This window comes from Cynoglossus semilaevis, chromosome 8 (assembly GCF_000523025.1).
Source record: "Cynoglossus semilaevis isolate Cse_v1.0 chromosome 8, Cse_v1.0, whole genome shotgun sequence".
NCBI lineage: Eukaryota > Metazoa > Chordata > Actinopteri > Pleuronectiformes > Cynoglossidae > Cynoglossus > Cynoglossus semilaevis.
Genome location: NC_024314.1, coordinates 22541470 through 22569008, shown reverse-complemented (window position 1 = coordinate 22569008; position 27539 = coordinate 22541470). Strand labels below are relative to the sequence as shown.

General features: G+C 41.4%; 2 protein-coding genes and 1 non-coding gene across 7 annotated transcripts in view; 2 read left to right on the top strand and 1 right to left on the bottom strand.

The window, feature by feature from the left end:
- The window catches only part of cacna2d4a (calcium channel, voltage-dependent, alpha 2/delta subunit 4a), a 70241-nt gene that overhangs the window by 25598 nt on the left and 17104 nt on the right, over positions 1–27539 (top strand). The window lies entirely within an intron of this gene.
- On the bottom strand, positions 1079–24563 carry lrtm2a (leucine-rich repeats and transmembrane domains 2a). Of its 5 annotated transcripts, XM_025057257.1 has the most exons (8): positions 23638–24563; positions 17063–17251; positions 7835–8061; positions 6842–6967; positions 6275–6363; positions 6028–6185; positions 4118–4637; positions 1079–3887 (listed from the first exon to the last, which is right to left on the bottom strand). In XM_025057257.1, exons 2-7 carry the CDS (start codon positions 17136–17138, stop codon positions 4138–4140), a joined length of 1176 nt encoding a protein of 391 aa, XP_024913025.1. In that variant the 5' UTR covers positions 17139–17251; positions 23638–24563; the 3' UTR covers positions 1079–3887; positions 4118–4137. The 5 variants fall into 5 exon arrangements, with proteins under 5 accessions (XP_024913025.1, XP_016889814.1, XP_024913026.1 ...); XM_017034325.2 differs by having other exon boundaries at positions 1079–4637; XM_025057258.1 differs by lacking the exons at positions 17063–17251; positions 23638–24563 and adding exons at positions 8254–9938; positions 9979–10809 and having other exon boundaries at positions 1079–4637.
- On the top strand, positions 25732–25804 carry trnak-cuu (transfer RNA lysine (anticodon CUU)). Its single transcript has one exon. It is a non-coding gene; the product is annotated as a tRNA-Lys (tRNA).

Here is a 27539-nt window from a genome sequence, read left to right as displayed (position 1 = left end):
CAAATAAACCCTGGATATTCTGTTTCAGAGAAGGTGATCCCTCTGATAAATGTTGTATAATCTTATGAATCATCTGACATTCACTGTGCACAGATGAAGACCGTCCTTTATTGATTAAATGAGAACAGGCTGTAGGCAGTTAGTGGTTTGTGGATGTGTCACTGCATTCCAGCAACTGGATAGATTTTTTTTTTGTTTGTTTGTTTGTTTTTAACCAACTACTAGGATTTGTGTAAGCGTTACTGCCGAGCCGTTGTAAATTTTTAATTCTGCTGTGATAAAGGCCCAGGTTTTACCAATGCAGGGGCTGAAAAATGAAAATCATTCAACTGTGACAAACAAACCACCATATTCATACTGTTCTGAGACTCTGCTATGGATTAGCATATCACATTAGCAAAAGAGAGCGAGATTGTACAATACAATTGTTATAATAAAATAGTAAACCGAGGAGTGACGATAAAAGAAATCTGAGAGACGTTGTGGGGCATCAGGAGCAGAAGAAGAATAAAAAAAAAAAAAGGCTGGAAATAAAAACAGCTGGTGAGAAACGAAGGAAAGACACACAGTGGACCCAGCAGAGAACAGGACAGAGTGGTCTGTGATGAAAGATGGAGAGGTGAAAAGAGTGAAAAAAAAAGATAGATCAAAAGGTGACGGGAAAATAAATCAACAGAAGTTAAGTGAGAAAGGAAGGCGAAAGAAGGGGGGGGGGGTAGAAACAGAGGGAATCGGCCAATAACAGAAACGACATGAGGCACAGAATAAGACGTGTCATTAAAACTGACGTTTTCTCAGTGGACGCTATCATTTAGAAGATAGAAGATAAGAAGTTCTTCACCAGACTAACTGATTACCGTATTTTCCGTACTATAAGTCGCTCTGGAGTATAAGTCGCACCTGTGCCCTCTACCGACTGTCAGTGTAAAAATAATAAACATGTGAAATTATATATTTTTATATATAAGTCGCACCTGAGTATAAGTCACAAACCTAGCTAAAGGATGAAAAAAGTGCGACTTATAGTCTGAAAAATATGGTATAAAAATAATCAAATAAGAAGTAGCCATATAGAAAGTTATTTTTTGAATCCGATGTCATTGTGATATGTATTTTATTTAAATTGATGCATAATGATCAGGAAATGCTTTACCATCCTCCCGCCACGACCAACATGATCATACTAGTCCAAACACAGGAAAGACCAGTCGGCAGCATAGTCTTCGAAGCCCTCAGTCGACATACTGTATGTAGCAAACTATAATTTATTATTCTTAACACACACAGGCTAAAGGGGGAACGGGTTTAGCTAGCAAAGATACATAGGTACCAACAACATGAGACCTGTAGATCACAGGGTGACAGTACAGTGTTTGTGGACGTACAGAAAGAGCTCGGACATCGGCTGCGTTCCAGTTTACCTGACGATTACCGTAATTCTCGCAAACAAAGCCACTGCATATATTTTTGGATTTTACAAAACTATTCAAATGTAGCTTATACTGCATTGTTTTTAGATGCCTCTGAATATAGTGTGCCATAAAAATTTAGGAATATCATACAGTGCGATCAGATAATCAGCTCTGGTGCATCTCGTTGTTTATCTCACTGCCAATTCATTCTAATTTGCACCCATTCTTGGTTCAGAATTTTTCACAAACCATGAGCTCTTTGCATCGGGTTAAAAAAAATCATATCATAAAGAAAAAGGTGACTTTTTTCTAGTGACGGCGGTGGAATTGTAGCCATCAGGAAGCAACGTGGAACAAACCCTGTCCAAACTCTTTCTGTCCCTCGGGAAGAATCTTCACCAACTACTGAATACAATAAGAAGAAACACGACAAATAATCAAACTTTACAGAGATTTTAAAAACTAAAATGAAGCAAATATATATATATTTATATATATAAACAGTGTGAACAGCAGAAACAAACATGGACAGAGACAGAAAACAATGAACTGTAACACCAATAACATTAATGAGAAATGTCAGGGTCAACACACCATAGTAGAGACGAGTATATTATTGATTATCTGTATCATAGCCATGTATTAGAGAACACACTATTAGTATATACTTACTACTGGCCAATTCAGATTTTAGAAAGGACAATTATTATTATTGTAGAGTGGCAATATGCAATGAAGGGCGTTTCTGTGACACTGAGACTGAGGGAAATATGTTTGAAAAAATTTTTTTTTCAAGATGCGACTACATTTATTAAACAGATTCGAATGAGTAATTGATAATTCGGTTTCTGACTGGTACTTTTTTAGTGGCACTAGAACAACTTCCATTGTATATTGCAATCTTTGGGAAATAAAGACACTACATAATATGTATATTTTCATTGGTTGACTTTCTTAAATTGCAATAAAAAAAAAACAAGTTTTAAATTTGTGTGCTCAACTGGCCTGCCTGCGGTCCAGATCAGGGTGCGATGACCATAGACTGTTGAGCAACCAAAGTCGGTTGTGTGCCAAAAAAAATATAAAGTGTTGTTATTCTGTGGTAATCTCGAGATTAGCATCTAGCGCTGAGTCTGCTATTTAGATTTAATGACAATATATAGACTTTTGTTTTTATTATTATTGCATTTTTAGAAAGTGCGCCATCCTTTGTAAAAACGGTGTTTGTGAATACTTAATAGTGGATGCCAGCTGAGGGGGAAACTGTCGAGGAAATGTGAAGTACTTTCCATAAATAGCTGAGGCTGAAAAGATAAGGGAGCGATAAAGGAACAAAAGGGAAGAGGGGGGAGAAAATAGCAGCGTCTTTTCGTTCAATCCCTTTCGGCATATCTTCCTTTATAGAAAAAAAAGAAAGCAAAGCAGGTGAAGGAGGTCAGAGGGTCCATGATTTGGGGAAATAAAGTGCAGGAGTCTGGAGTTTTTCTAGTCCTTGGATGAATATTTGTCGTCATCGCAGGGAGACAGGATTCTCTGAGATTTTTTTTTTCATGCCGTAGTAGCAAACTTAATCCTTTGCTGAGTCTGAAAACAAAGTCTTTGAGACTTTTAGAAAACAACTGTGAGGATGTCAGCCTGGAAGCATAGCCCACATCATAGCAGAAAGGTTAGACCACCCACGTTTTTGCCGTAATATTCGGGTTTTGACCTGTCCAGTTACAAGCATCGAGCAAGCAGGGACAAAAATACGAGGATTCGCTCATTTAAGGAGTTCAACTTCGGTTTGTCGCCCTTTAAACCAAACCAATAAATAATATCCACTGTAGAATCTCATGCACACAGTTCCAGTCTGACATCTGGGGAATATTGGTCCAAAGATGAGCCGGAGATAAACAGGTTCAGAAACTGTCCATCTATTGATGTCCACGAATGATCGCTTCATTGATTCAGGTGTCCATCCATAAGAAGTCCTGAGACTCATCGTCCTCGATTGATCTGTGTCTTCCAACAGTTCTCTTCTTGACAACACATTTAAGATTTGTTAATGCTAATGCTTTGTAACACTCTGCTCCTCCACTCTGTGAAACATTAGCTGCTTTGGAAGCGTTAGCTAAAGAAACAGCTGAGTAGCGTTTGACCAAAAGTTTTTTGGGTTTTTTTGAGGTTCAGATGGAGACGGCGTACCAACGCAACAATCGCTGCATTCTTCATATTTGTGTAAAATTGGTCCGATTACCATTATACAGACTGTAAATCCCTGAAATTTCAATAAACTCGACAAACACGCGACTGACCACACGCTATTGTTATATCGTAAATGATATGTATCGTATTAGCAAAAGTACCACTTCTTATTCGTGTATCTGTTTCCTCCTGGTCCTTATGAACGCAGCAGCAGCCAGCCAACAGCAGGAGTTGTGGGTGGTTTGGTGGGCGAGTTGGAGGGTGAGTCGGAGGGTGAGTTGGTACCAAATACTGCAGTGAGAAGCAGATAGGGTTGTGTGTGAGGGACTGTGTATTCAGAGGAGGACAGAAGGAGACAGTTAAAAATAGAAAGAGGACAAAGGAAGGAAGACAAAAAGTGTGATTTTGAGAGACAGCCGTAGCTGAGGATGTGTGTGTGTGTGTGAGTGAAACCCGCATTAAACAAGCTCTTCCATCTCTCTTTTCTTTGAGCCCTTAATTTCCACACCCCCCACCTTCACCTCGCTCCGGTCCCATCACTCTACGCCACGGAGGAGATTTGTTTCTCCTCCCTGTCCTCCCCATCGGCCTCTCCGTCTCCCATCAGTGGTTGCCTTTTCTTCAGCTCTCTCTGGTATTTGGCCATGAGTGAGGCGTATATGCAGCCATAAGCTGCGGCCGCCACCATCATGATGCAGACTATGCCACAAACCACGCCGGCAATCACCACCGTACCGATGGCACGGCGTACGCTAACGGGCCGGTAGCGGGCGCGGACGCACTCTGACGGGGCCTCAGCTCCTCCCGTGTTTGACGGGGAGTCATCAGCAGTGTTGTCAGTTACTGGTGTCGTCCCACTGGGGTTAAAAGCGTTCCTGCTACAGGGAGGAATGCCTTTCTGTCCAGAGCGGGAGCCCTCGCCTCCTCCGTTCTCGTCTTCCAGTTGGAGGCAGTAGTTGAACATTTCCACCGGAACGCTACGGATGTCTCGCCCACGTAGGTCCTTCGGTAGCGTGCACTCAACCGCATCTACTTTCCCCCCTGAAAAGAGAGACGAAAAAAGTGCAGTGACAGGAGGACAAGGTGTGGTCCTTTATGCAACCAGTAAAAAACAAGACTAAGAAACACAGAGAGGTGGAGGTCGGCCATGGCACAACATTACGAGTCATTGGACTGGACAGAGAGAGAGACAGAGGGGGAGGGAGGGAGAGAAAGTGAGAGTAAACTGTTTACATGTTAGATGAAATCAAGCTAGGCCTTAGACTTAGTTTGTTTATTAAATGTGGACTGCCGTGGCCCAGTGGGGTGAGACTCTTTAGGAAATATTATTGAGGGTACAGTAGTGGTGACAGGGATTGGGCATCTGCCCTCCACACTGGAGCATTTCCGGCAATAATTTAGTAACGATGAGCCGTCGCTGCTTGAAAGAAAACGGAAGAAATCCTTAATGATGCTGCCAGAGGAGATACAAAGAGGAACCCTCATCCAAAAAAAAAGAAAAAAAGAAAACAACAGAGGGCTAGAGTGAAGTGCAGGCAGATTTTCATCTATGGAAACCTGTAACAGAAGCAGCTAAAAGTAGGACACCGAGCTGAGTTTGAATGGGAATGGTCGTTTGGCTCCTAATGAGGCTCTGCAGTAATTTAATTTTAGAGTTCGTTTTTTTTTTCAAAGCATATAAAATACATGTAAATACATAAGATCAGGGCCAGGTGGCTAAATTCCACCGCTAATCCCATAGACAGGTCCATGTCATTCAGAATTAAAAGTAGAAATGAAAAAAAAAATAGAAAAATGCATGTGTTCATGAATCTCATCACAAAATTGTTGAGATTTTTTTTTTTTTATTTTGTTAAATTTCAAGGGATCGTGCATCTTTTTTCTATTTAATAGATCCCGCCTTCCTCCCTTTGTATTTTTGTCCCACTGCTCCAACGATTATAAACGGATCACTTCCTCCATGTGTATCGGTCTGGAGTTAACAAAACTGTTGAGAGCAGAGCCTACAGCAAGGCGGAGGAGAGAGGAGGAGGAGAGAGGAGGAGGGAGGAGGATGGAGTGAGTGAAACGAGATGTTTCATTAGCAGGGCAGCTGAGGCTGGAGGTGCTGAGGTGAATGTAGATTCTTACACATGAGGAGAGCGGCAGCAGCAGCAGCAGCAGCAGCAGCAGCAGCAGCTGTGTTTATCTGATGTACTATCAGGCAGCTGAGACAGGCTGATAACACAACGGTGTATGTAGAAATACACAACAACAAGCATAATAATGTGCTGTCCGACCCCACTGCAATTATGTGTTTAGAATCACCACCACTGCAAAATAGGAAACAACACAACGGCACTCCCAGTGGCCGACGTTCAGCCTTTCTTTTATTTTTTTTTCTACGATGACTTTGCAACCCGATTTGCCCCCGTCTTACAAAAGCCCTCACCTCGATACAGCAGCCACTCCATCCAGTGTTTAAAATCCCGGAGGTTGCAGTCACACTCCCAGGGGTTGTTTCCCAATTCCAGGTATTGCAGGTTGGCGAGGGGCTCGAACGCTGCCCTCTCCAAAGCGTTGAGCCTGTTCCCTGCTAGAGACAGCCACCTAAGGAACACAGCACGTATTCATTCTAAAGCTCCATCACTTCTCATTTGGTCGGTGTAATCAGGCTGGCGTTGATATAATTTGCTGACCTCAGGCTCTGCAGTTCGTCCATCAGCCCCAGGGGTATGGACGAGAGTCCATTCAGAGACATGTCCAGCCTCTGAATTGCCCCCAAGCCCTGCAGAAACATCATTCACTTAGAGATGTTTTGTTTGTTTTGCTTATAATATACTGTAATCCATACTGTTATATTTCCTTAGTTCTTCTTTCCTCAGCATTTTTGTCTGGTATTATCACCACCTTGTGTCTTCAGAGTCAGATGATGGACTTATCACGTTCAATAAAGTTAAACTCCTGACTCAAGCTCATCGCACAGACTGCTGAGGTTCAGATTAAAAGTGAATAAAAATGTTGAGCAAATGGAATATTATTAATTCACCGCCTGGACCGGGCCCCAGTCATGTCAGCAAATCGTTCGGAGTTGGCAAACACCCCAAACAAAGTTTGTTAGGCCAAACCCAGGGGTAAAATTTACACGTTTGATGGATCATTTCAGTGGATTTAATATCTGACTTGGATATTTTCTACAACAGATCTGCAAAGTTGGTCGTCCTCCAGTCAGTCGTCAATAAATCCTGTCTGTGTTTCCCACTTACCTGGAACAGGTCTCTGTCCATTACTGTTAGTGAGTTGTTGTGCAGATTAAGTGTGGTCAGGTTGGACATGTCTCTGAATAATCCAGCAGGTAAATTATCTAGGTAGTTATTGGAGAGGTCCAGTTCCTGAAATACACAAGAAAAAAAAATATCTTAGAAACACAATCTCTAAATATCATGTTTGTTTTGACCAGAGTTACAGACTGATCATACCAGTGTTTCCCAACTGTATTAGAAAAACCGACACGACACACCACCAAACAAATATCTGACAAAAAGTATAAATATATATTTATATTAACCTTATAGTTTAAATTTACTTATCTATATTAACCTTATAGTTTAAATTTACTCACAATTCACTAAAATCTCGGCCTGTTTAGTTGAAGACAATGCTGATATATTAACAGGAATTGAAGAAAGACACAAAGATCTCCCTCAACAGCTCTGATTCTGATTTCTTTTTAGTTTTTATGGCCATTTACTGCCACCTAGCGGACAAGTATTTCAATGTTCTACCTGCCACGCATTGACAAACGAGGACAAATTATTTGCAAGATATACATATATATATTTTACAATAGTAACGTAATGTAATTTATTTCTGTATATACAGAAATGCTGTGTCCAAAAAAGTTTTTCAACTTAAAGAAGCCTTTGAAATAGAAAAACTAAAAGTGCGATGCTGCACATTAATCAGTGACAATGAATTGGCCGTGGGCTGTGACCACTTTGTTTGGATTTGTGTTTTCTGTAGTTGCAGCAACTTCTCATCAATACAGATGCTCCGCTATTTTTTAAATACCAAGATAGATGCCTGTGTAAGCGATATGCTAATGCTCAGAAGCCCTGCAGGAGTTTCAAAATGTCAAACTTTCCTGAGCTTGGCAGACACAGAGCAGAGGTCAGTTTGTTTTGGTCAATAAACATCAACCCACAACATGTTCAACAGGGAGAAACTTTAGCATCATTGCAAAACAATGGGCAGCAGACCTCCAGAGAAGAGAGGTTAGCGAAAGCCGAGGCCCCCAGCGACGACAGCCTGTTGTTGGTCAGCAGAAATGAGCGGCTCCCGGGAGGCAGGAGGTGCAGAGGAGGCAGGGACGTGAGACCTCGGCCTCTGCAGTCCACCACCATGTCCGAGGAGCAGAGACAGGAAGGAGGGCAGGAGGAGGCCGGTGGTAGCAACACAGCTAGGAGGCAGAGGAAGCTGAGAAAGACTGGAAAGGAAAAAAAAAAACACAAGTTGATTTAAATCCTTTTGGCCGTTCACATTCACTGATGACTTCAGCTGGACTTTAGCTGTTAGCGGTGTTTCTACAGAGGGAAAAAAGACACTGAATTTCAAGCTAAAATGATTTTTGTTTATCCGGTTTACTGTCCTTGCCCGTTTTGTATTTGTTGTGGTTTACCATTGACTGTCCTTGCCCGTTTTGTATTTGTTGGTGTGTAGTTTAAAGTGCACTCCTCAGTGACTGGAAATCCCCACTGTTTTCTTATCCTTCAGGCGAGGGTCACGTCAGCGTTTACATTCATTATCTCACTCCTTTTCACTCCTTTAACTACTTTCCTTTTATTCTATTTTGGGATTTTGCAGCAGCTTGTGTATATCGCCCTTTTTTCTCTCAATGTGTCCCGGTTAATTTGTTTTGTTTCACTGGTGTCAGTCTCACTGTCTGTCCTTCTCTACACTTTTTAATTATAGGTCCCACTTGAGTCTTTTTTTTTATCTTCTTCATTTAATTCCACTTTAAATCTCTCTGTACTTCTTCCCCTGTATTCCTTCTGAGTCCTGTCACGGTGACTGACTTTCTTCCCCAATGGCTTATCAGCACAGCTTACTCTTTATCAGTGTGTGTGTGTTGGTGTGTGTGGTGTTCACGGTAAACTCAGAGCATGAAGCTAACCCGTTTTCGCAGCCTTGGAGTGGAGAGGGCTTTAAATGACACTCAAATTCCCTGCTCCCTGATTTGAATAAGCTGATAGAACATTATGGTTTTATATACAAACCCAGTGCTCTGGACCGCGGTGTGTGGTTAGCGTGCAGTTTGGACAGTCTGACTTGACCGTCGGTGTGAGTGTGAGTTTGAATGTTTGTCTCTGCATAGAGACAGAGAGAAAAGATAACCGAAAGATATTCCCAGTGCTGAGATTATAAACATGAACTTGGAAAGTGTCTTAGTTTGTAGACGAGCGATTGGCCGAAAACAAAATCCCTGGGAATGGACACAACACCATGCACTTTTATTGGTTCACTTAAGAAACTACCATATTTTCGGGAATTTAAGTCACACTTTTTTTCATCTTTTGGCTGGATTTGCGACTTACACTCAGGTGCGACTTGTATATTAAAATATATAATTTTACGTTTGTTATTATCCCACTGACAGCCGCTAGAGGGCACTCTAGGCTTGTGTCTTAGTATCTGCTAATTCTGTACCATTGAAAATTTACATCTTCGTTATTTTCACACTAACAGCCACTAGAGGGCACTCTAGCTGGCTGGTGCGACTTAAACTCCAGAGTGACTTATATTTCGAATAACACAATAATGGGATCCATTTCATATGGTGTATATGGTTTATTAGGAAATAATTCCATGTACAGCCTTTATGTGTTCTGCACATACATTACAAAGTCTTCCTTACCAAAGCTAAGGCCGTTTTTCCTTTTTCACTTTTTTTCTTTTCTTTACAGGATTTTCTCACTGACATCATGTGCATATTATTAGCACTACTTCTCAGTGTGCCGTCACCTTTTGTCACACCGTTTCTCACCCCCTCCCTGTTGCCGTGTTTTCACTCAGTGTTAGTCCGTATGCTTTGCCCTACTTTAGTTCTTTTGTTGGGTTTTTCTCTCCTTCCTGACATCCAAGGCCTTATTTTGTTAAATTATCTTTAGTGCTTTTATAAAAAAAAACAAAGATTTTTTTTCTTTCTTTCTTTCCTCAGTGCTTCTGTTCCATCTAAATGAGTTATTCTTCAAAACTGGGTTAACCTCCGCAGGGAGGTTTGAAAAAAATAATAATTTGAGCTCATTAAATGAATTTACAAATAGTTTTTGGATAATAAAAGGGAAAAATCACCTTTTTTTGTACCTTTACAGCCTTCTCCCCTGTTTTACCCACGTTATTGTACATTTACAGCCTTCTCCCCTGTTTTACCCATCATCCCATTCTTTGGGAGCATCAGAAACGCCCAGGGGGCAAGGGCATCGACACTTCCTCGACATGAGTAATTATTGATTATTTGCTGTGAATGAAGAACGTTGTTGACATTCTACAAGTGATTAGGGAACGCTGCCGAGGGAGCAGCCATCCAGTCTAAGTCATTTGTTTTGTTGTGACATAAGCTGTGGACGTTTAGGTTAAAAATATATAACTAGAAATCCTCCAAGTGAGGTGGTGGCTGGTTTGTTTTTATTTTGCAAGACACAGAGAAAGGCGGAATAATTTGCCCAGTTATCGATTTTGATGCAGTGCCATTTATTCTTGTCTTAACACTTGTTTCAACATGTTTTATAAATGTATCTCCAGGCCGTTAAAGTCACAGTAACGATATTAATTTGCACTTCTGTGATTTTCTCGCTGTGCAGTGTTAAAACATCTCTCACTTGAGATGCAAGGTTAAAAAAATCAATATGGAAGTGTGAACACAAAGAGCCTTCAGAGCAGCGGCAACGATGAGTTGCTCAGCCTCAAAGATGGGCCACAATATAAACACAGAACTGTAGATGACTGTTAGAGTGAGCAACCTCTGGTTAGTCCTCTGTGTTGGCTTTGGAGGATACACACAGAGATCATTAGGTGTGCCGTGAAAAATTACCCAATGTCATTTAATTGGTCCCAAAATATTATTTGTTCATTGCAATTTTTTTTTTGTTTGTTTGTCAATGTGTGTCAGGCAGAGCAATGAAATCCTCTTCCAGTAGGTGACAGCAGATGGTTATTAAAATAACTAAGAAAAGATAATCAGAACTGTTGGGCAATGAAATCCTCTTCCACTAGGTGACAGCAGATAGACTAAGAAAAGATAATCAGAACTGTTGAAGAAAATCTTTGTGAGTGTCTTTCTTCAATTCCTGTTGTCTTCAACTAAACAGGAATACATTTTTAATTTAAACTAGAATATTATTTTATTTTATTACATGAGGTTTTTGTTTGTGCCGTGACAAAAAAACTACCTCCCCTTTTTATGTATCTTTTCTTCTGTCATTCATTGCATTCATTGTTAACAGTCTGCATCTACGCTTTAGGGAGAAATAAAAATGTGGTGCAGTCCCACTTTGTTGTGCACAAAAGCACGTTTTTCTGCAGCAGCTCAATAGAAGTGTAGGACGATCCTGCTGCAACCTGGCTGAGAAATCGTCCATAACGGCTCTGGAAAGGTACAGCAAGAAAGCGAGATATTTGTGAGGAGTGAAGGTTACACAACCTGAAGGGAGGAGTTTTTACCTCAGCTGTTTCTCCACACCACTGGCTCTCTTTTCACATTCTTCATCACCAACAGTTCCCTGACTTCTAAATCCCTCTAAATGTTAATATTTATCAATTTTGAAGCTAATCTTCTTTCAGTTTTTTATTCCTTTTTTTCATTCTTTTATCCCTCACCGCCAAAAAGTGGAAGAAAGTTCAATCTGAAATCCATGAAGAGCTCCTGTTAAATTGAATTCAGGCTCAACCTCCAGGAGCACATGCTGTAAAAGTTAAAGTGCTGTCAATTTGGGGGAAAAAAATATCTTTTCAATTGGTTTAAGACTTGTAGGTAACATATACTTCTTATAATTCTTAATTCTTAGGCCAGGCTAGCAGAGTCCGTAGAGCATGAGACTCTTAATCTCACATTGGGTCAGACCATAGACGTCTGGGAGCCCATTACAACAACCCAGGGGCCTCGGCCGCCTGCAGGTTCACATGCATGAGGCCGTGGTGACACTGGACCCAACAGTGATGCCATCACCACAGACACTGTTACTGAGAGCAGTTGATGTTACCAGGGGCCAAGCTGTTTTCCGAGAAGCAGCAGACTAGGTGCTATCTTGTTACTAGAATGACCAGCTGTCCTCCGCACAGCAGACTCACTCGCCCTGTGACTGTTTGTCTTCACGCTTTAATGTTTTAGTCGGTGCTCGGTGGAAGCATCCGACCCAGATCTGCGTCTGAGGCCAGACTCTCAAACTGACAGGACTTGGACCTGATTCAGAATACTGACAATATGAAATTCCTTAGATTTTTTTTTAATAGTTAAATAAAATAACTTTATAGTACCTCAACATCTACATGGCTTATTACTCTTTATATTTGGTTTAATATAGAGTTTATTATTTTGCTGTAGTTGTTTAGATTATTGTTTTGTGAATTCTGATCTATTCCGATTTCCATTTTTCCGACGAAGTTACTCTAACAGGTTTTACTTTGCATTGTGGGAATTGGGTTTCGGTAATATGAACAACACATAGCGTCTCATTATTTGCATGGTGCAGTATTAATATAGTAATAGTTGGAGTGGGGTTTAACTGAAGCGATGATACAGTTTGTGTTATTCGTCAGTGGCAGTTACATGTCACTGTAACCTGAGACCTTACATGGAACGCGTATGGAAAATAGCCTCCCAGTGAGTGTGTGTGTGTGTGTGGGGTGTGTGTGTGAGGTGTGTATTCACTGCCTTAGTTTACTGTGCTTCACTATTTTACTATAAGAAAGTGATAAAAGCTCCATTCAGCGGCCGTGTAACATCCCAGCGGTATCGCCGTGTAATCCCGTGTTGCTGTAGCAACCAAGTGATGTAGATGATGTCGGGAGGACGTGAGGGAGAACTGAACGAGGAGGATATTTTTTGCTTCTCAAAAACTTCATCCTTTAACCAGATTATCTCTTCCCTGTCACTCGGAGCAGCTCTTTCTGTCTGACTGCACCACGATGTTTAATCCCTGCAGTCACTCACAGGAAGAACACAGTGATGCACATGTTCAGTTGAGGAGCACGGCTCTCTGTGTGTGGAGGGTTTTTTGTTGTTGACCATGTGATGACAGGAGGACGACTTGATTGAAAGAGTCAACGTGGCCTCAGGGTCAGCTAACTAAGAGATGATGAATAAAAGACAAAGCTGTCGATGGCTGGTCCATTAAAATTCATCTGATTATTTCTTAAACGCTTCACTTTTTCCTTAAATTAAAATTTGGCCCAAAATCCAGAAGGAAATTTCTTAATTTTAGATTTGTTGAGCCAGTTTAAGGTGAAATGTCACATTATGTCAAATGGTAAATATGACATGTATATTAACCCTTTACGAACCCTTGTGAAGGTATCCTAGGGCGGAAGGTATGACAAATCTTGTTAACCCATATGTACAGGTAGGGCGGAAGGTATGACAAATCTTGTTTTGTTTTTTAATGTTTATACTGTTTTCTTCTTAGGCTAGAAAATGCTTATCATTTCTGTTACAAAATGACTGTTTACTGTTTATACTGTTTTCTTCTTAGGTTAGAAAATGCTTATTTTTTCATGAGCTTAATAATGAAAATTGGAAATTGAAAGGCACCAACGTGTGTGAGGAGCGGCTCAGATCTGGGAGCTGCTGCCTGCAGCCCTGGTTTTTTTTTTTTTTTCTTCTCTTCCACCTACTCTAACTCTCAGTCTCTGCCTCCTTTATCTACAACTCGTGAATTCCGCATGATTATGATAAAACCGTTGTTATGACTTGAACAGGGAGCCTTGAAACGTGTAGGATGATTGGCCTCTTTCATTCCCAGCTGTTGTTCCGACATAAAGTTCTTCATGCAATGGTATATTTCACAAGTGTGTATTTTCCTCTGTGTGTGTGTGTGTGTGTTGTACTCCTAATTAGCAGAGTGACAGGATAATGGATTGATAAAGGCGTCGTTCATTAGCTGGCTTCACCAACAGCCAATGGCTGCAGATCTCAGTGAAAGACTGCAGCGTCCGTGACGACTGCACTCGGTCTGAGGGTCTCATCCGTCTGTGAACAATCAGTGTGTCAGCAGAAAAGCTGAAGGACACTTCAGTGCAGATGTTGGGAGGATGTCAATGTGACAGAAATTAAGTGGATTCTCTGCTGAATTCTTGACATGTCCTCATACGCATGTACCCACTCATTCCCCTGTAGGGATGGACAGACTGGTGGTACTGACTGGAACTACAAGTACACACAATAGTGTGTGACGGACAGTGGCTGGATGGATGGATGGATGGATGGATGGATAGATAGATAGATAGATAGATAGATAGATAAATTTTCCTCCCATCTGTTCTTCACGATAAAGCTCCACATTTAGTATTTAAATAGGCGTGAGTAACGATGACGGCAGATGGAGCACTTCTCCGACCTCCTCGTCGTGCTTTTCACACAGTACATTTCTGAGAATCTCCTGAACATCAAGGCTTGTTTTTGTCTAATCATGTCTCTGAACCCAAACTGAACCTGCTGTGAGTGTAACGTTGTATCAGTGACACTGACACTGTGCTCCTCCGCAGGTGTTAATGATTTGTCAAATGTGTCCTCCACATTGTCTTTCAAAACTGGGCCAGCCCTTTATTTTTGTAAAAATTGAATAACTAATTATAATAAAAAAAAACAAACAAGGGAAAATAACTGGCTGGCTTATTGTGTTTGCACTGTGTTGCTGTTGGTTCTGGTCCAAGGTGACCTCTGCTCCAGCCTCGCTCTCCATCATTCCAATCGTGCACACATACAGCCAAGCTGACAACAGGCAGATGAGGTCAAGGGTCAGAGCTTCTCTGACCTCTAGAGGTCAGATGATGGTATTTTATGCCTCTGTAGATTAGTCTCATGTCGACAGTGGGAAAATATGACTAAAATATGGACAGATAGGATTAGTGACTAAATTTAAATTTAACAGGTACATATGTAAATTTGTTTTGGGTTTAAAAAGGAATAGTGACTAAATTTAAATTTAACAGCGTGGTGCTACATATGTAAATTTGTTTTGGGTTTAAAACAGTGTTACTTTACGTTGCAGCATCATACAATTATATTTAAAAAATGTTGGTTTTTTATGTTAATCGAAGTAGACATTTAATGAAAGAACCAAAAAAATGTTTGGATATTCGTTCTGCACCGTTACTTGTTCATGTTCCACTCCTGTCCTAAAGCTCCTCATTAACACACACTGTGTTACAGTGCCTTGGCTTCAAGTCAAAGTCCCAGGTCATTCACTCAGCGATGAATCTGCTCTGATAGCAGCCAATGTCTTTAAAAGCTTCTTTAAAGACTCTTCAAAATAAAAAACACTGACCGGTCAACAACCGGTCAACAACCTCCCTCCACTGCACACTGTTATTCCTGCGCCTCCAGCCGACCTTAGTCCCTGTGCCGTGGCTCCAGTCCAAACCAAAGGTTCTAACCTCTGTGGGAGCATTAGGCCTGTCTTCAAAGCCAAATCGCTGCCTCTCTGTCGGTCGCTCTCCCTGTCACTCATTCGATTAGAAGCTATGTGGTCAGTTAATCTGCCAGCTTTGCTTTGGAGTGCTGCAAAAACACACGCCGTGTGTGTGTGTGTGTGTGTGTATAGGAATGAATTGGTGGTTGTTTGTGTGTCTGGATGTTTTGTGACATTAGACAGTCTGCTGCCATCTCAGAGGCACCATATGGTCTTTGTGTCGTTCACAGACGCCTCCCTCTCTCTCTCTCTCTCTCTCTCTCTCTCTCTTCTTCTTCTTCTTCTTCTTCTTCCTCTTCTTCCTCTTCCTTCTTTTTCTCCCTCCTATCTCCTACTGTCAGTCAACTGGGAATTCATTCAGTTTCTTTTTGTGCTCTTCTAGTATTTATGCACTCTTTAATAAATGAAAACATGAAGTTAATGGTAAAAAAAGGACATTTCTATTTTTAAAAATAATGACAATTTGGAAACTAACTTCAGTAGACTCTCCACGGTCTCACACAGACCTGCCTGCGGCTGCCATGACTGCAGCTGTCAGTTTCCTGACATAAATGACATAAATTTTACACTGAATCCAAATATTGCATATTTTAAACAACCGTATCAAATTATTTGAAGATGATTTTTTTCCTGGTTCCTAATACAGGGCTGCGTCTCCTCCTCGTCACTCTGACTGCGTTGTTGTGTCTTTTAAGACACGCGCACAAGCATCACAGCGGGGATTAGAGCTTTGTGAGAGAGATACAGAGAGACGGCGATGAGGCAAAGAGGAGAAACGGAGAAAACACCTGCAGTAATGAAGCACGGCTGCGCGGGGCCCAGTTTAACTGCTTTATTTATGGCGATAAAATGAGCAAAGTTCAAGGGAAACTGCTGTAAGTACAGCAGTTAAAATTGTACCGTGTCACTGAGACAGAGACGGACGGAGGAAAAGAGAAGGTGATACAGTAGGAGCAGAGAAAGAAATGTCAAATATGTACAAGGGATACTCAAAGTGGGGGGCGCGGAGCCATTTTGGGGGAGGGTGGGTTGTGGTCGGTCGGGTGCAATAACGCAATTGATTGAGCAAAATATCAAAATTGACATTGATTGGTTTTAATTTTGATAATTTATTTGTCGTTGTTTTAGTGAGTAAATGTTTTTTAGCACTGATTTGTAAATTAATTTTCTTTTAGAACATTTGAAATATTAGTGTATTGGTTGTTTTTATATACAATTCAGTGTAGTTTGGTTGTATAGTCAGTCAGGAAACAAGTCAACTAAGGGACTTTGGCAGCTGACAGGTTGCTGCAATCTAATCTTACTTTTTCCTAGGACAGCGCGGTCAACAATGTCCTTATTCTCTTGTCCATAAGTCAACCTGTTTTTTGAGATATTTTTACTTTCTTTAAAATGCCTTTATTACAAAATCATTAAATGCAGTTACGTAACGAGGTTGGCAGTAACAGGCATGTCTTCCATGTAATATTTTCTACCTGTTGTTTTGACACATGCAGTAATGTGGCATGTCGGAGGCTTGAGGCCGCAGCAGGATCACTGCCCTTGTTTTGTGCCTTTGTACAGCGTGCGTGTGTATGGGTGTGTGTGTGTGTGTGTGGCTGCGCGTGTGTTGAAGCACGCCGATCATGCTGACATTAGCAGCTGTCAACACAGACAGTTTTCTTCCTTTCATGCCTAGTTAGGATTACAATGGATGGGAAGAGAAAGCAGTTGAGAGGGCGGCATATTCCTCCGTCTCATCTTCTCCGTCTCTTCAGTTTCTGTTAACTTTCCCAATCATTTCTTTTGGCTTTGTTGACTCACCAGATCTGGCCAAGTGGGTGGCAGCTGTGGGCAGGGGCAGGCCACGGCCCCCAGGAGGGAGGGTGTGGGGGGGCATGACACAGAGCTTTGTAGCCTGCCTCTGTTAGAGGGGAGGAGGAGAGTTTGGCATCAAACCGCCATGTCTGCAGCCTCCACTAGGGTGGCAGGAGGTAAAGGTGAGCAGAAGACCTGAGGAGAGAGAAGACGTGTGATCAGACGGACGTCTCTGGTATTTTACAGACTTAACTGTTACATGGGTAGAGGTTTGGCAGTTCACACAGTTGGTTTTCTTTTCCCACAGATAGAGAGAGAGAGAGAGAAAACGACACAAAGACAGAGCAGGACAAGTGGAAATAAAAAGAAATAAGACTGAGGAGAAAAGGGTGACCGCAGACTGAGAATCAAGAAACGAATAACAGGAAAAAGTTAGTGTTATATTTATGTGCACTGCTGCAGTATTAGCCTTGTACCAGGCAGAACGTGTCAGAAAGCAGCAGAGCCTGCCTCACATTCCCGCTGAATCTGCCGAACATCTACAGGTAACATAGCAACAGCTGACCTTATGCTCGTTCACCGAGGAAACACTAACAGGAAAGGCTCCTCGACTGAACGTCAAGTTCATGAAATTCAAATGTCTTAGAGAACATCTTTACTTTTTTACCACACTTTCTGACTCTGAGGAAACCTTCCAGTTCAGGGGTCACAACTATGTTTTTCGGAGGGCCAGGAAATTTGTCTGGACAGAGACTCAAAAGAAAAACAAAATCACATAAAACAGGGAAGACCTCTGCTTACATAGACTCCCATTTCTATGATGTTGTCGAGTTGTTTGTTGTTTGTAATTTATTTGTTGTTTTTTTGTTATCAGTTTAATTTCTTACAATCAATGCTAGTTGGCTTACGCAGGTAAATTACTTGTTTTGGTGAACTAGCCCACTTGAGTTCATAAACCTGCTAACTTAGTTAGCTAAGTTAGCTAACTAACCAACTGAGCTCAGTTGCTATTTAAACCAGGCTCACTTTTTTTTTCTAAGGTATCATCAAAGTTTTTTCTATCCTTTCGTCCACGATAAGTTGTTGGTTGTGATTAGGCTAACCAATGTTAGCATTAAAAGCTAGCAGGAAACCATATTTTTTTAAAAAGAATCTTAAACGTAACAACAACAATGAACATATCAATACTGTAACAATGTATTACATCAAAGGCAGCGCCGTCCAATTACAGACGAGCTAATTTACCTCACTTTTCCAGAATTTTCTTTGCTGCCACAGCCCATCTGTTTCCTTCACACAGTCTATCACAGTGCTTTAAAGCTGCTCTGAGAAAGTAGTTAAAAACAGTCATCAGAGATATGGCCCTTAACACACATATTTCTGCCTAGCTCATTAGGCACACAAGCTAGTCGTCAGTTACTGTGTGTGTGTGTGTGTGTGTGTGTGCAGTAATTATGTAAATTCGCCTTCATAATTTCATAGTAGATGCTGAAGTTGCCACATCTATCCTCCAGTGCAGTGGCAGGAAAATGGACAGTTTGACTGATGTCTGTATAAAGACGCTATATATTTAGGTTACGGCTGAGGAGGGAAACGGAGGTGTGGCAGGAAGTGCCTAAAGGGGTAAAAACAAGTGCAGTGGGTAAACAGAGAGGGCATTAAAATTCTCCTCCACACTCCCTGGTGTTTTGGTGCATGTGTGTGTGTTGTTGTTGTTGTGTGTGTGCGACAGTTGTCGTGCGTCCCGCTGGTGCTATTTATGTTATCATCATTGCTATTAGTACCTGCCAGACACTGAGACAAATATAAAACACTTGTCTAATCTCTGAGCTCCTTCAGCTCTTTTCTGTTCATTTGCAGGTTTTTCCCCGGCTTTTCTTTTCTCCTTCCTTTTAACTCTCTTTCAGGCTGTCTTTTGCTTTGACTCCGTCTCTTTGACCTTCTTCTTTCAATATTCAACGTGTCACTCTCTCCTCTTTGTCTGCCGTCCCTGTCTTTGGCGACAAAGAGAACAGAGGCGTACGCTGAGGAGAGGATATTCAGCCAAGGGATTTTCTGCATGTGATTAAAGTCACATTAGCCGGGCTCCTGGGAAATTTTACTTCTTCTCTTGAAATGAGCAAGTAGGCAGATTAACAGAAAAGGACTCCAGGAGTGTGTCTATATGCACTGCAATAGTATGGCATTAGTATGCGTTAGAATTGTGTATTTAGAGCCTAAGTGTGGTCAAACAGTCTAATTGGTGATTTTTCTTTTTTCTTTTTTCAATGAAATGTGAGGCATTTTGTAGCATAGCATACGTGTGATTCATTATCCAGTGTTTCTGGAGTATCTGGAGGAGAGGGAATGTTTGGCTGGAAAAGTGGATTTCTTAAGAAATGAAAACTCTTTGGACAGATGTGACTTCTGCTTAATAATGAAACTATCAGAGAGTGGAAGCTGCTCATTGGTTAGTCACCCGTGGTTGTTATTAATCCCATGTCTAGCTGGTTGGTTGTTTTGTTTGTTGTATTATTTAACTGAAGAGGAGATGCATAACTGCAAATCTCAACAAATGAAATACTGTAAAGTGGTGAAGAATGGAGGATCTAACGCAGACTCTGGATGTGCCAAAAAATCAAGTTGTAAAATTAGTAACCGTTCTTTATTTATCACAGCATGGCAGAACTGCAGTTCATGTATCTCAAGGTGCTATTTTGGAATTGTACCTTTCCCAGGAATTTCCCAGGAACAGCAGCGATTGTCAGCATCAGGTTCACTTTGCTTGAATTAAAACAGGAAGTTGAAGTAGAAGTGTAGGAAAAACCTGTCCTTTTGGCTAACCACAAATCAGACCATTACCATTACCAAATTAAAAATTATAGTTGTTTAATTATTGTATTTTCCAGACTATGAGTCGCCCCAGAGTATAAGACGCACCAGCCAAAAAATACACAATGAAGAAGAAAAAAACAGATATAAGTTGCTCCGAGTTTAACCAGTGCCCTCTAGTGGCTGTCAGTGTGAAAATAACGAACATGTACTTTTTCAGTAGTATAGGAGTAACAGATACTCGTGCACTAGCCTAGAGTGCCCTCTAGCAGCTGTCAGTGTGAAAATAACAAACATGTCAAAATATATATTTTAATATATAAGTTGCACCTGAATATAAGTCGCAAACCCAGCCAGAGGGTGAAAAAAAACCGTATCTTTTTGAAATTGTATAAACTAAATTGAAAAATATTTTACTCCCAAAGGAATGAGCTCCAGAAAGACCACAGGCTCTACGACAAAATATAACTTATGACTCCGCTAATGGTATTTTTTCGGTGGTATATTATGTAGCAGTCATGCTGCGTTTTTTCCTTTAAATGATGAATAGGAGTTGAAGCAGAAGGTCACCTCTGCAGCCACACATTACTGTTCAACCATCAGTCTTCATCCTGTTAAACGGCTGCTGCGCTGGTGGAAGGCCTCCCGTCAAACTATTTTCAGAAAGCTTTTTTTACCAATTTGACCTGGACGTGGGGGGGCCTGGCCACAGTCCACACATGCAACCGTCATGCACACACGTGCCAGTGCTTCAGTGTACAAGGGGCCTTGCATCTCAGGGACTCAAATAACACCTACCTCATCTGTCCATCCCTATTTATATCGTTCCGTGTTTCTCCCTCTAATTGTTTCCGGTCGGCACTTTAAACTGGGCTGAAACTCAACAGGGCGTAAGAGAGGCTTTATTGCCAATGTGCAAAAAAAAAACAAAATCATTTTGAACCACACACCTGAAGGCTCAACGTATGAGACCACCCACTGTGAGCAGCAACCTGCGGTTATTTCAGCTTTCCACCTGCCTTCATAGAAAAGCAAAGCAGCACGGTCCAGTGAGCCTTTCCTTCATTCTTGACAGATTTGGGTTTTGGGGATGTGGCAAAGCCATTTCCAGTTCAGATCGCTGCACAATATTTTTTGCCCTGCACCAAAGTCAACAGAAAAATGGGACTATTGGGAGATACTGAAGGTGCGACACATGAAACCAACAGCTGGAATATTTAATTACAAAACTGTATGAGTACAACAGAAAATGTGTTGGAGAGAAACATCAACACTTTGGCTGAGTGGCTGTAATCCTCTTGTACCCAGCACAGGTTTGTGTGTGGCTGTGTGTGAAATGACACACGTGTTGCTCACTCAGACTGGTTCTCATCATGTTTCATCGTCTCAGTGACAGGCCTACCTGACTCCACTAATAGCTTTTAATCAATACGGCCTCAATTAGCGCTGAGTTGTGTTGTGTTGTGCTGGGTGGGAGTTGTTTTAGAGCCACAACATCGACGTCTGATTCTTGGAGGGTGGAAGAGTAAGAGAAGCAGCGCGAGGGTCATAGTTAGAGCACAGCCAGGTTAGAACCACTGTCCTGTTTGAATGAGTCTGACAATGGCAGAGAGGCGGTCAGGCTCCCCGGATCAATTATTAATAGGTTTCTTACACAGGAGAAGGGGGGGGGCAGTGTACACACACACACATATTAACACATAGGCATAAATACACAAAACACCCCTAAACACGTGGTAATACTTTGCCAACAGATCGATACTCATGTCTGTTGACAAGCACGGGGTGCAAAGAAATACTTAGGTGTACGATTACGCATGCATGTGAGTGTGCAGACACCTACTTTAAATAAACACACACACACACACACACTTGAATGGTTATGTTTACACAAACACATAATGCAGCAGCAAACACAGAGACTATGGCTACGTACATGGAGGGCAGAACAAAGTCATCATTTTCAGATTTATTTTGTTGTTTTTTTTCTCCGAAATACTTACTAAGAAATACTAAGAAAAAGTCAGTTATGGACTTTCTTCGGTTTGAGTCACTTTAAATGCACCAAATTGCGTTTGTATGGTGCGAGGTGTTTATGTACATCCGTGCAACAAAAGACACGTCCGTGTGTCACGTGGTGGAAATGATTCCATGTTCATTTCCATGACAGCTGCGTCTTATCCGTGTTACCAGTGGACAGGAGGCACCGACCACTGGAGCAGCCAGTGTTTACACTTTCTTTTGTTTGGCATCGTGCTGTAATGTTTCTAAGGTAGAGCATGCAGAATGTTTTTTTTTTTAAATAGAAATAAATAGAATAAAACAGAAATTTTTAACCTAAACTTGTTTTTACCAAATATTGATACAAAATAAATACTATAAATATATAGTCAATATATATTCTAATATATGTATAATATATTTTTTATTTATCTTTAGGGATGGAATTTATGGTTAGTGATGCAGCGAGGGACCAGTCTGATATTGAGATCGGTACCAATGTTGACTAAATCAGTACATCAGGGAAAGTACCATGGAACCGATATGATTGTTTATTCTTGTTGTAGCTAACGGCTGACTCTGACTGGTCTGTCATCAGGTTCATATTTTATACCCAAGACATTTACACTGTGTTATATTAGATTTCATTTTTTCAGTCCTTAAGGAGTGATTCTGGAGACAAATCATGCTTTTCATCACATTTTGTGTAAATCCTGTAATAGTTAATTATTTTTATTTTACGCCTTTTTAAAACCTATGTACGAAGAACTAAAGCTGCCGGAGTCGTTAAACTAATTAGACTTAGATGGTGTGAAATGACACAGCTGAGACGCTCCATTTGGGAATGAATTTATCAGAACTTTATTAGAAGTTGTTTATACACATCTGTCCACAGAGTTAAAGAGAGTCTGGGTCAAATCAAACTGTCGCTTTTTATTTTATAAAACAAATTCAACGGCAGAAAACGTTTCGATCGTTACACCTGCTCCAGCTCGTACGCCTCAGTTATAGTTACTTAGTTAGTTACTGACCCCCGCAGACTCACATACAGTAGCACGGTGAGGTGCAAGTGTGGAGTCCAAATGTGGACATGTCGGTCACATAACACCCGTGCCTTCAAAGACCCCTCTTGGCCATGCATTTGCAATGCAAAATAAATGATCACAGATCAGTTTCTATCTATTTTGCCTATTCATCCAGCCAACCAAACTGTAACTGCGGACAAAGACAACGTCACGATCCAGGCTGAATATTATCTAACGTTTAAACTAAAATAAATAAATACTTTATCTGAATTCATTAAGTTAAGTTGTAAAAAAACCCACAAATAATAATAATAAAAATAATAACACAGATATTTATACAGTGCAAAAAAAAATCAATCTGCATATATATTTTTTAACTTTTTTATACTTCCTCTTGTGGAATATGGCTGTCAGTGTGAATTAACACTAATTTCACCCTCTAACTGCCAACCTCGCTGTGCGTCGCCTCTAAACCACAGCCTGGAAAAAAAACCCAAAAAAAAACATGAATGCCCATGTTGTGTGTGTGACGTGTGAATGGCAGAAACAGGTTGGAGTCTGAATTTGTAAGTCATTTCAACCCTGGCAGCACGAGCATGACGCCCTTCACAACATTCTACCTGTTTGTCTCTGTCTTCATCTGCTGTGACTGTACGGCTGAAAGGATGGGGAGCAGTTACAGTAAAGTGTGTGTGTGTGTGTGTGTGTGTGTGTGAGGCAAACTCCCACCACAAACAGACTTACCTTTTGACCAGATATCTCAGGCAGCAGCAGCCTCAGCCATATCCCAAAATATGTGCAAATAAATGAAGAAGAAAAAAAATCTTTTCACCGCCAGAGAGAATCTTGAACTGAAACTGTCTCCGTCAAGTGAAGAAAGAAATCCATACGTTTTCAAGATCCCAGTCTGAGGAATAATGAAAGAATAATCCTGCCTTCAGTATAGAAACAATCCCTCCAGCTTCCCTGCGACCCGCCAATGAATTGTGGAAAAGAAGGGATTGTGTTGTGGGGGGGGGTGAAAAATGAGGGGAAGAGAGGCTTAGAGACAGAGGAGCAGGAAAGAGAGGATAAGGTCCTTAGTAGGAGAGGATGGAGACTGTTAATCCTTTCCTTCGGATCTATTCTCTGTATGAATGATACGTCCAGTGGCTTCCTGCTCCCTGGCTTGTGAGTGTCTGAGAGGCGTGAGCGTGTGTGTCTGTGTGTCTGTGTGTGTGTGTCAGGCAGAGAGGGAAAGGGAGAGAGAGAGAGGGAGAGAGAGAGCGTTAGGTTGCTGGCGTCACGCGCCAACCCTTCTGTGTGTCGCTATGTTTGTGATTCCTGCACTCAGCACGCGTCGGAGTGTGTGTGTCTGTCCATGCATGTACACTTGAGTGCTGTCTTTCCAGTGTGTGTGTGTGTGTGTGTGTGTGCAGCCGTGCATGTGGCAGGAGAATGTGTGTGTGTGTGTGTGTGTGTGTGTCTTGTCAAATATAGTAACATTAGTGTGTGCTGCTCCTGTCTGCCTGCAGCTCTCCCACTGTGACAGAGAGAGGATGACGGAGGTGGAGAAAAGAAAGAGCGATAATACGAAAGAGTGAAAAGCCAAGAGAGAGTCAGTATGGGAGGAACAGAGGAGGAGAGAGCAGGGGAGGGAGGGGAGAAAGTAGGAGAGAGAGAGAGAGAGAGAGTGGGAGGTGGTGAGAGAATAAAGAATAAAGGTAGGAGGGAGAGAGAGAGGGAGAGAGAGAGACAGAGGAGAAAGCTGGAGATGCAAAAGATGGAGGGAGGGAAGGAGGGAGAGAGGGAGGGAGAGAGGGAGACATCATCTGATTTTACTGAAGATGAGAATCTCCCTCTGCCTCATGGGCTTTTCTCCTTCCTGGATTTTTCTTTTTCTTTTTTTTTTTTATGTACCAGTTGGACGTACCATGTGTAAAAGTCGCCAAAGGGAAATAGTCCTCTGACACATGAAATCATTTAGTTAAGATTTGATTTGATTGTAGTATTAATAACTGGTCCCAGGAACCTAAAGTCATTTGAAGTAATACTAACCTCTGCTAGTATTTTTTCGTGAGCAAATTTGACTCTTTGGGTTCGAAATATTTGCCAGCGCAACTTACTTTTGGTGCCTGTTTTTTTGGTTTATTTGTGCCAGAACATACTGTCTGTCATGTCCCCCTAGAGGAGACTCAAAGGTCTGCACTTGCTTTCCAGCTGTGAGTTAAAGGATTATTCCTAAGTAAAAGAAAATAAGATGCAGTTGTGCTTAACGCCCCCTGCAGTGGTAGCAGAAGGAATTACATTGTGTTTGTATCCATTTTTTTTCTCTGTTAAATCTTTAAAAAAGTTTTTTTTTGAAGGTTGTCACAATTATGTCTGTTCTCCTGAGGAGACGAAGAAAGTCAATGCAACGTCCTCGGAGTGTGTGGGTTAAATGATTGAATGTGTGTGTTGGGTGGGGGTGGCTGGGAATGGGTGTTTGTTTGCACACAGCCTATAATTGCTTGGCCGTTTCCTGGTATCGTTAATGAGCAGAGAATCATTTGGCATGGTGAGTGAAAAGAAAAAGAAAACCCAAAACAGAACAGAAAAGAGACTTATTTTTTTGAACTGCTCTCAGCTTCTTTAAAAACAAGAAGAAATAAACCAAAGCTGCATGGAAACAAGTTCTTGTGATTTTGTGATAAAGCTTTCAGTCCGTTGGCCAATGAAATCGTACTTTTTCTGTGGAAGGACAGGAGAGGCGTAGAAACGATGAGGTACTGAAGTACTATAGTACTCTGAAGATACTTCTGTGAAGAAGACGAGNNGCGGTTCTAACGAATTACACAGAAGCCTGTTCTTTGTCGACTAGCCCGGCTAGCTCAGTCGGTAGAGCATGAGACTCTTAATCTCAGGGTCGTGGGTTCGAGCCCCACGTTGGGCGGGTAATTTTGTTGTTCTATAGTGTAGTGGTTAGCATGCCTTCCTTAAAAGCAGAGACCAGAGAGTCTTGGGTTCAATTCCTAGAGAAACCCCACGCCCCTGCTTCCTGTTAGTTGCAACCATGTACTTTCTGGCGCCCCCTGCTGCAGCCTGTGCTGGTTGTAAATACTCTAAATTTTGACGAATAAGGGAGTCGATTGTTGTTATTCATATTCACTGAACTTTATTACTAAACTCAAAACTTAAATTTGTCATTAAATTAAATTAAATAAAATGTTAGAGTTACAGTTGAAATAATTTGCCCCTTTCTCCGCTACGCCCTGCAGCAGCCCCATGTGGGGAGGCTGCCCCCTACTTTGGGAACCCCGAGCTTTAAGGTTTGTTTCCTGGCTTATTTACTAAAAGAAAAAAAAGAAAAAAAACAAGCCAGATTTAATAGCCCCCCTGTTTTACAGTTTCCTCAGTTTGAGCAGCAGAGAGACAATAGACTGGTCAGCTTCCCAACACTGACCTACACACACACACACACACACACACACACACACACAAATATCCCCTGAGCATGAGCTCTGCGTTTTCTTGTTCAAACGTGGGCGCTGTGCTGGCTTAATTTGACTTGACTGTACTTCCCCACAAACCAAAATCTATTTTAGCTGCCAGTAGCTGCTGCCAGTGCTGGGTGGACTGGAGGAAAGATGATTGTTTGAAACCAGGGTATTGTACACTTTTATATTAAAATCCTTTAATTTGGTTGTTTATTATTGCTAGACATTTTGACGCCGACATTCATGCCTGCTTCTGCGTCTGAGTGTGTGTGTGTGTGTGTGTGTGTGTGTGCCAGTCTGAAGCCCTCATAAAAACATCAAGATGTTCTGCTGTACAGTCAATCCTCTTCATTATACACTGGGAGACATTTTTACGGCCTCTGAGATGTTTTTCCTTATTCGACACCTCGAGATCTGACAGTTCACAAACAAAAAATTCACAACTGAAAGTTGAAAATGTGTTAGTCTTCGACTCCACTGAAGTCCATAAGTTTTAAATGTGTTGTTTATTTTCATTACTCGGCGTACGAAGGGACACTTCTGTCAACAGGAAGTCATTAAATTGAGAAAAGATTAAAAACGAAATCTTATTTACACTGAAACTCAATGAAAATTTCCTTTTGTATCAAATCCATTTTTTTCGACTCTGGTATTGCTTTTATTTCATCACTCTTTGTCTGAACATACTGAACATACAATGTGCCTCTGATCAAAGCTACTGCCTCAGTATCTGAAAAAAATAAATTGGTGAAATACATTTCCCTAACCCGATTTTTTAAGATAGAACTCTGGTCGAGTCTTTCTCCCATCGACACCTCACAGCTATCGCTTCAAATCACCCCTACACTTTAAAACACCCTCACTGTCGTTCTCCTTCAGCAATTGAATTACTATTGAGTGAAATTTCCTGCAAAGAAAAAAAAAATACTGCTCTGAGTGGATGAATACGTTTAAGTTTCTGAGCCTCCAGAACATCATTGTTTACTGTGTGGCTGAGCCCTTCACCTCAGGCTGCTCCTGAGAGACTGTGTCACTGATGGAGAAGAAAATGGTTTTTAACAGCAGATAAGAAAACACAAGGTGGTCTTGATGTATTTGTTCTTTCCAGGCATGTGTCTGCTCCGTGCCTGGCAGAGCGGCTCCTCTGGCCAAAGGAACCGTCGCGCGTGCCAACTCTTTTTGCCAAGTTAA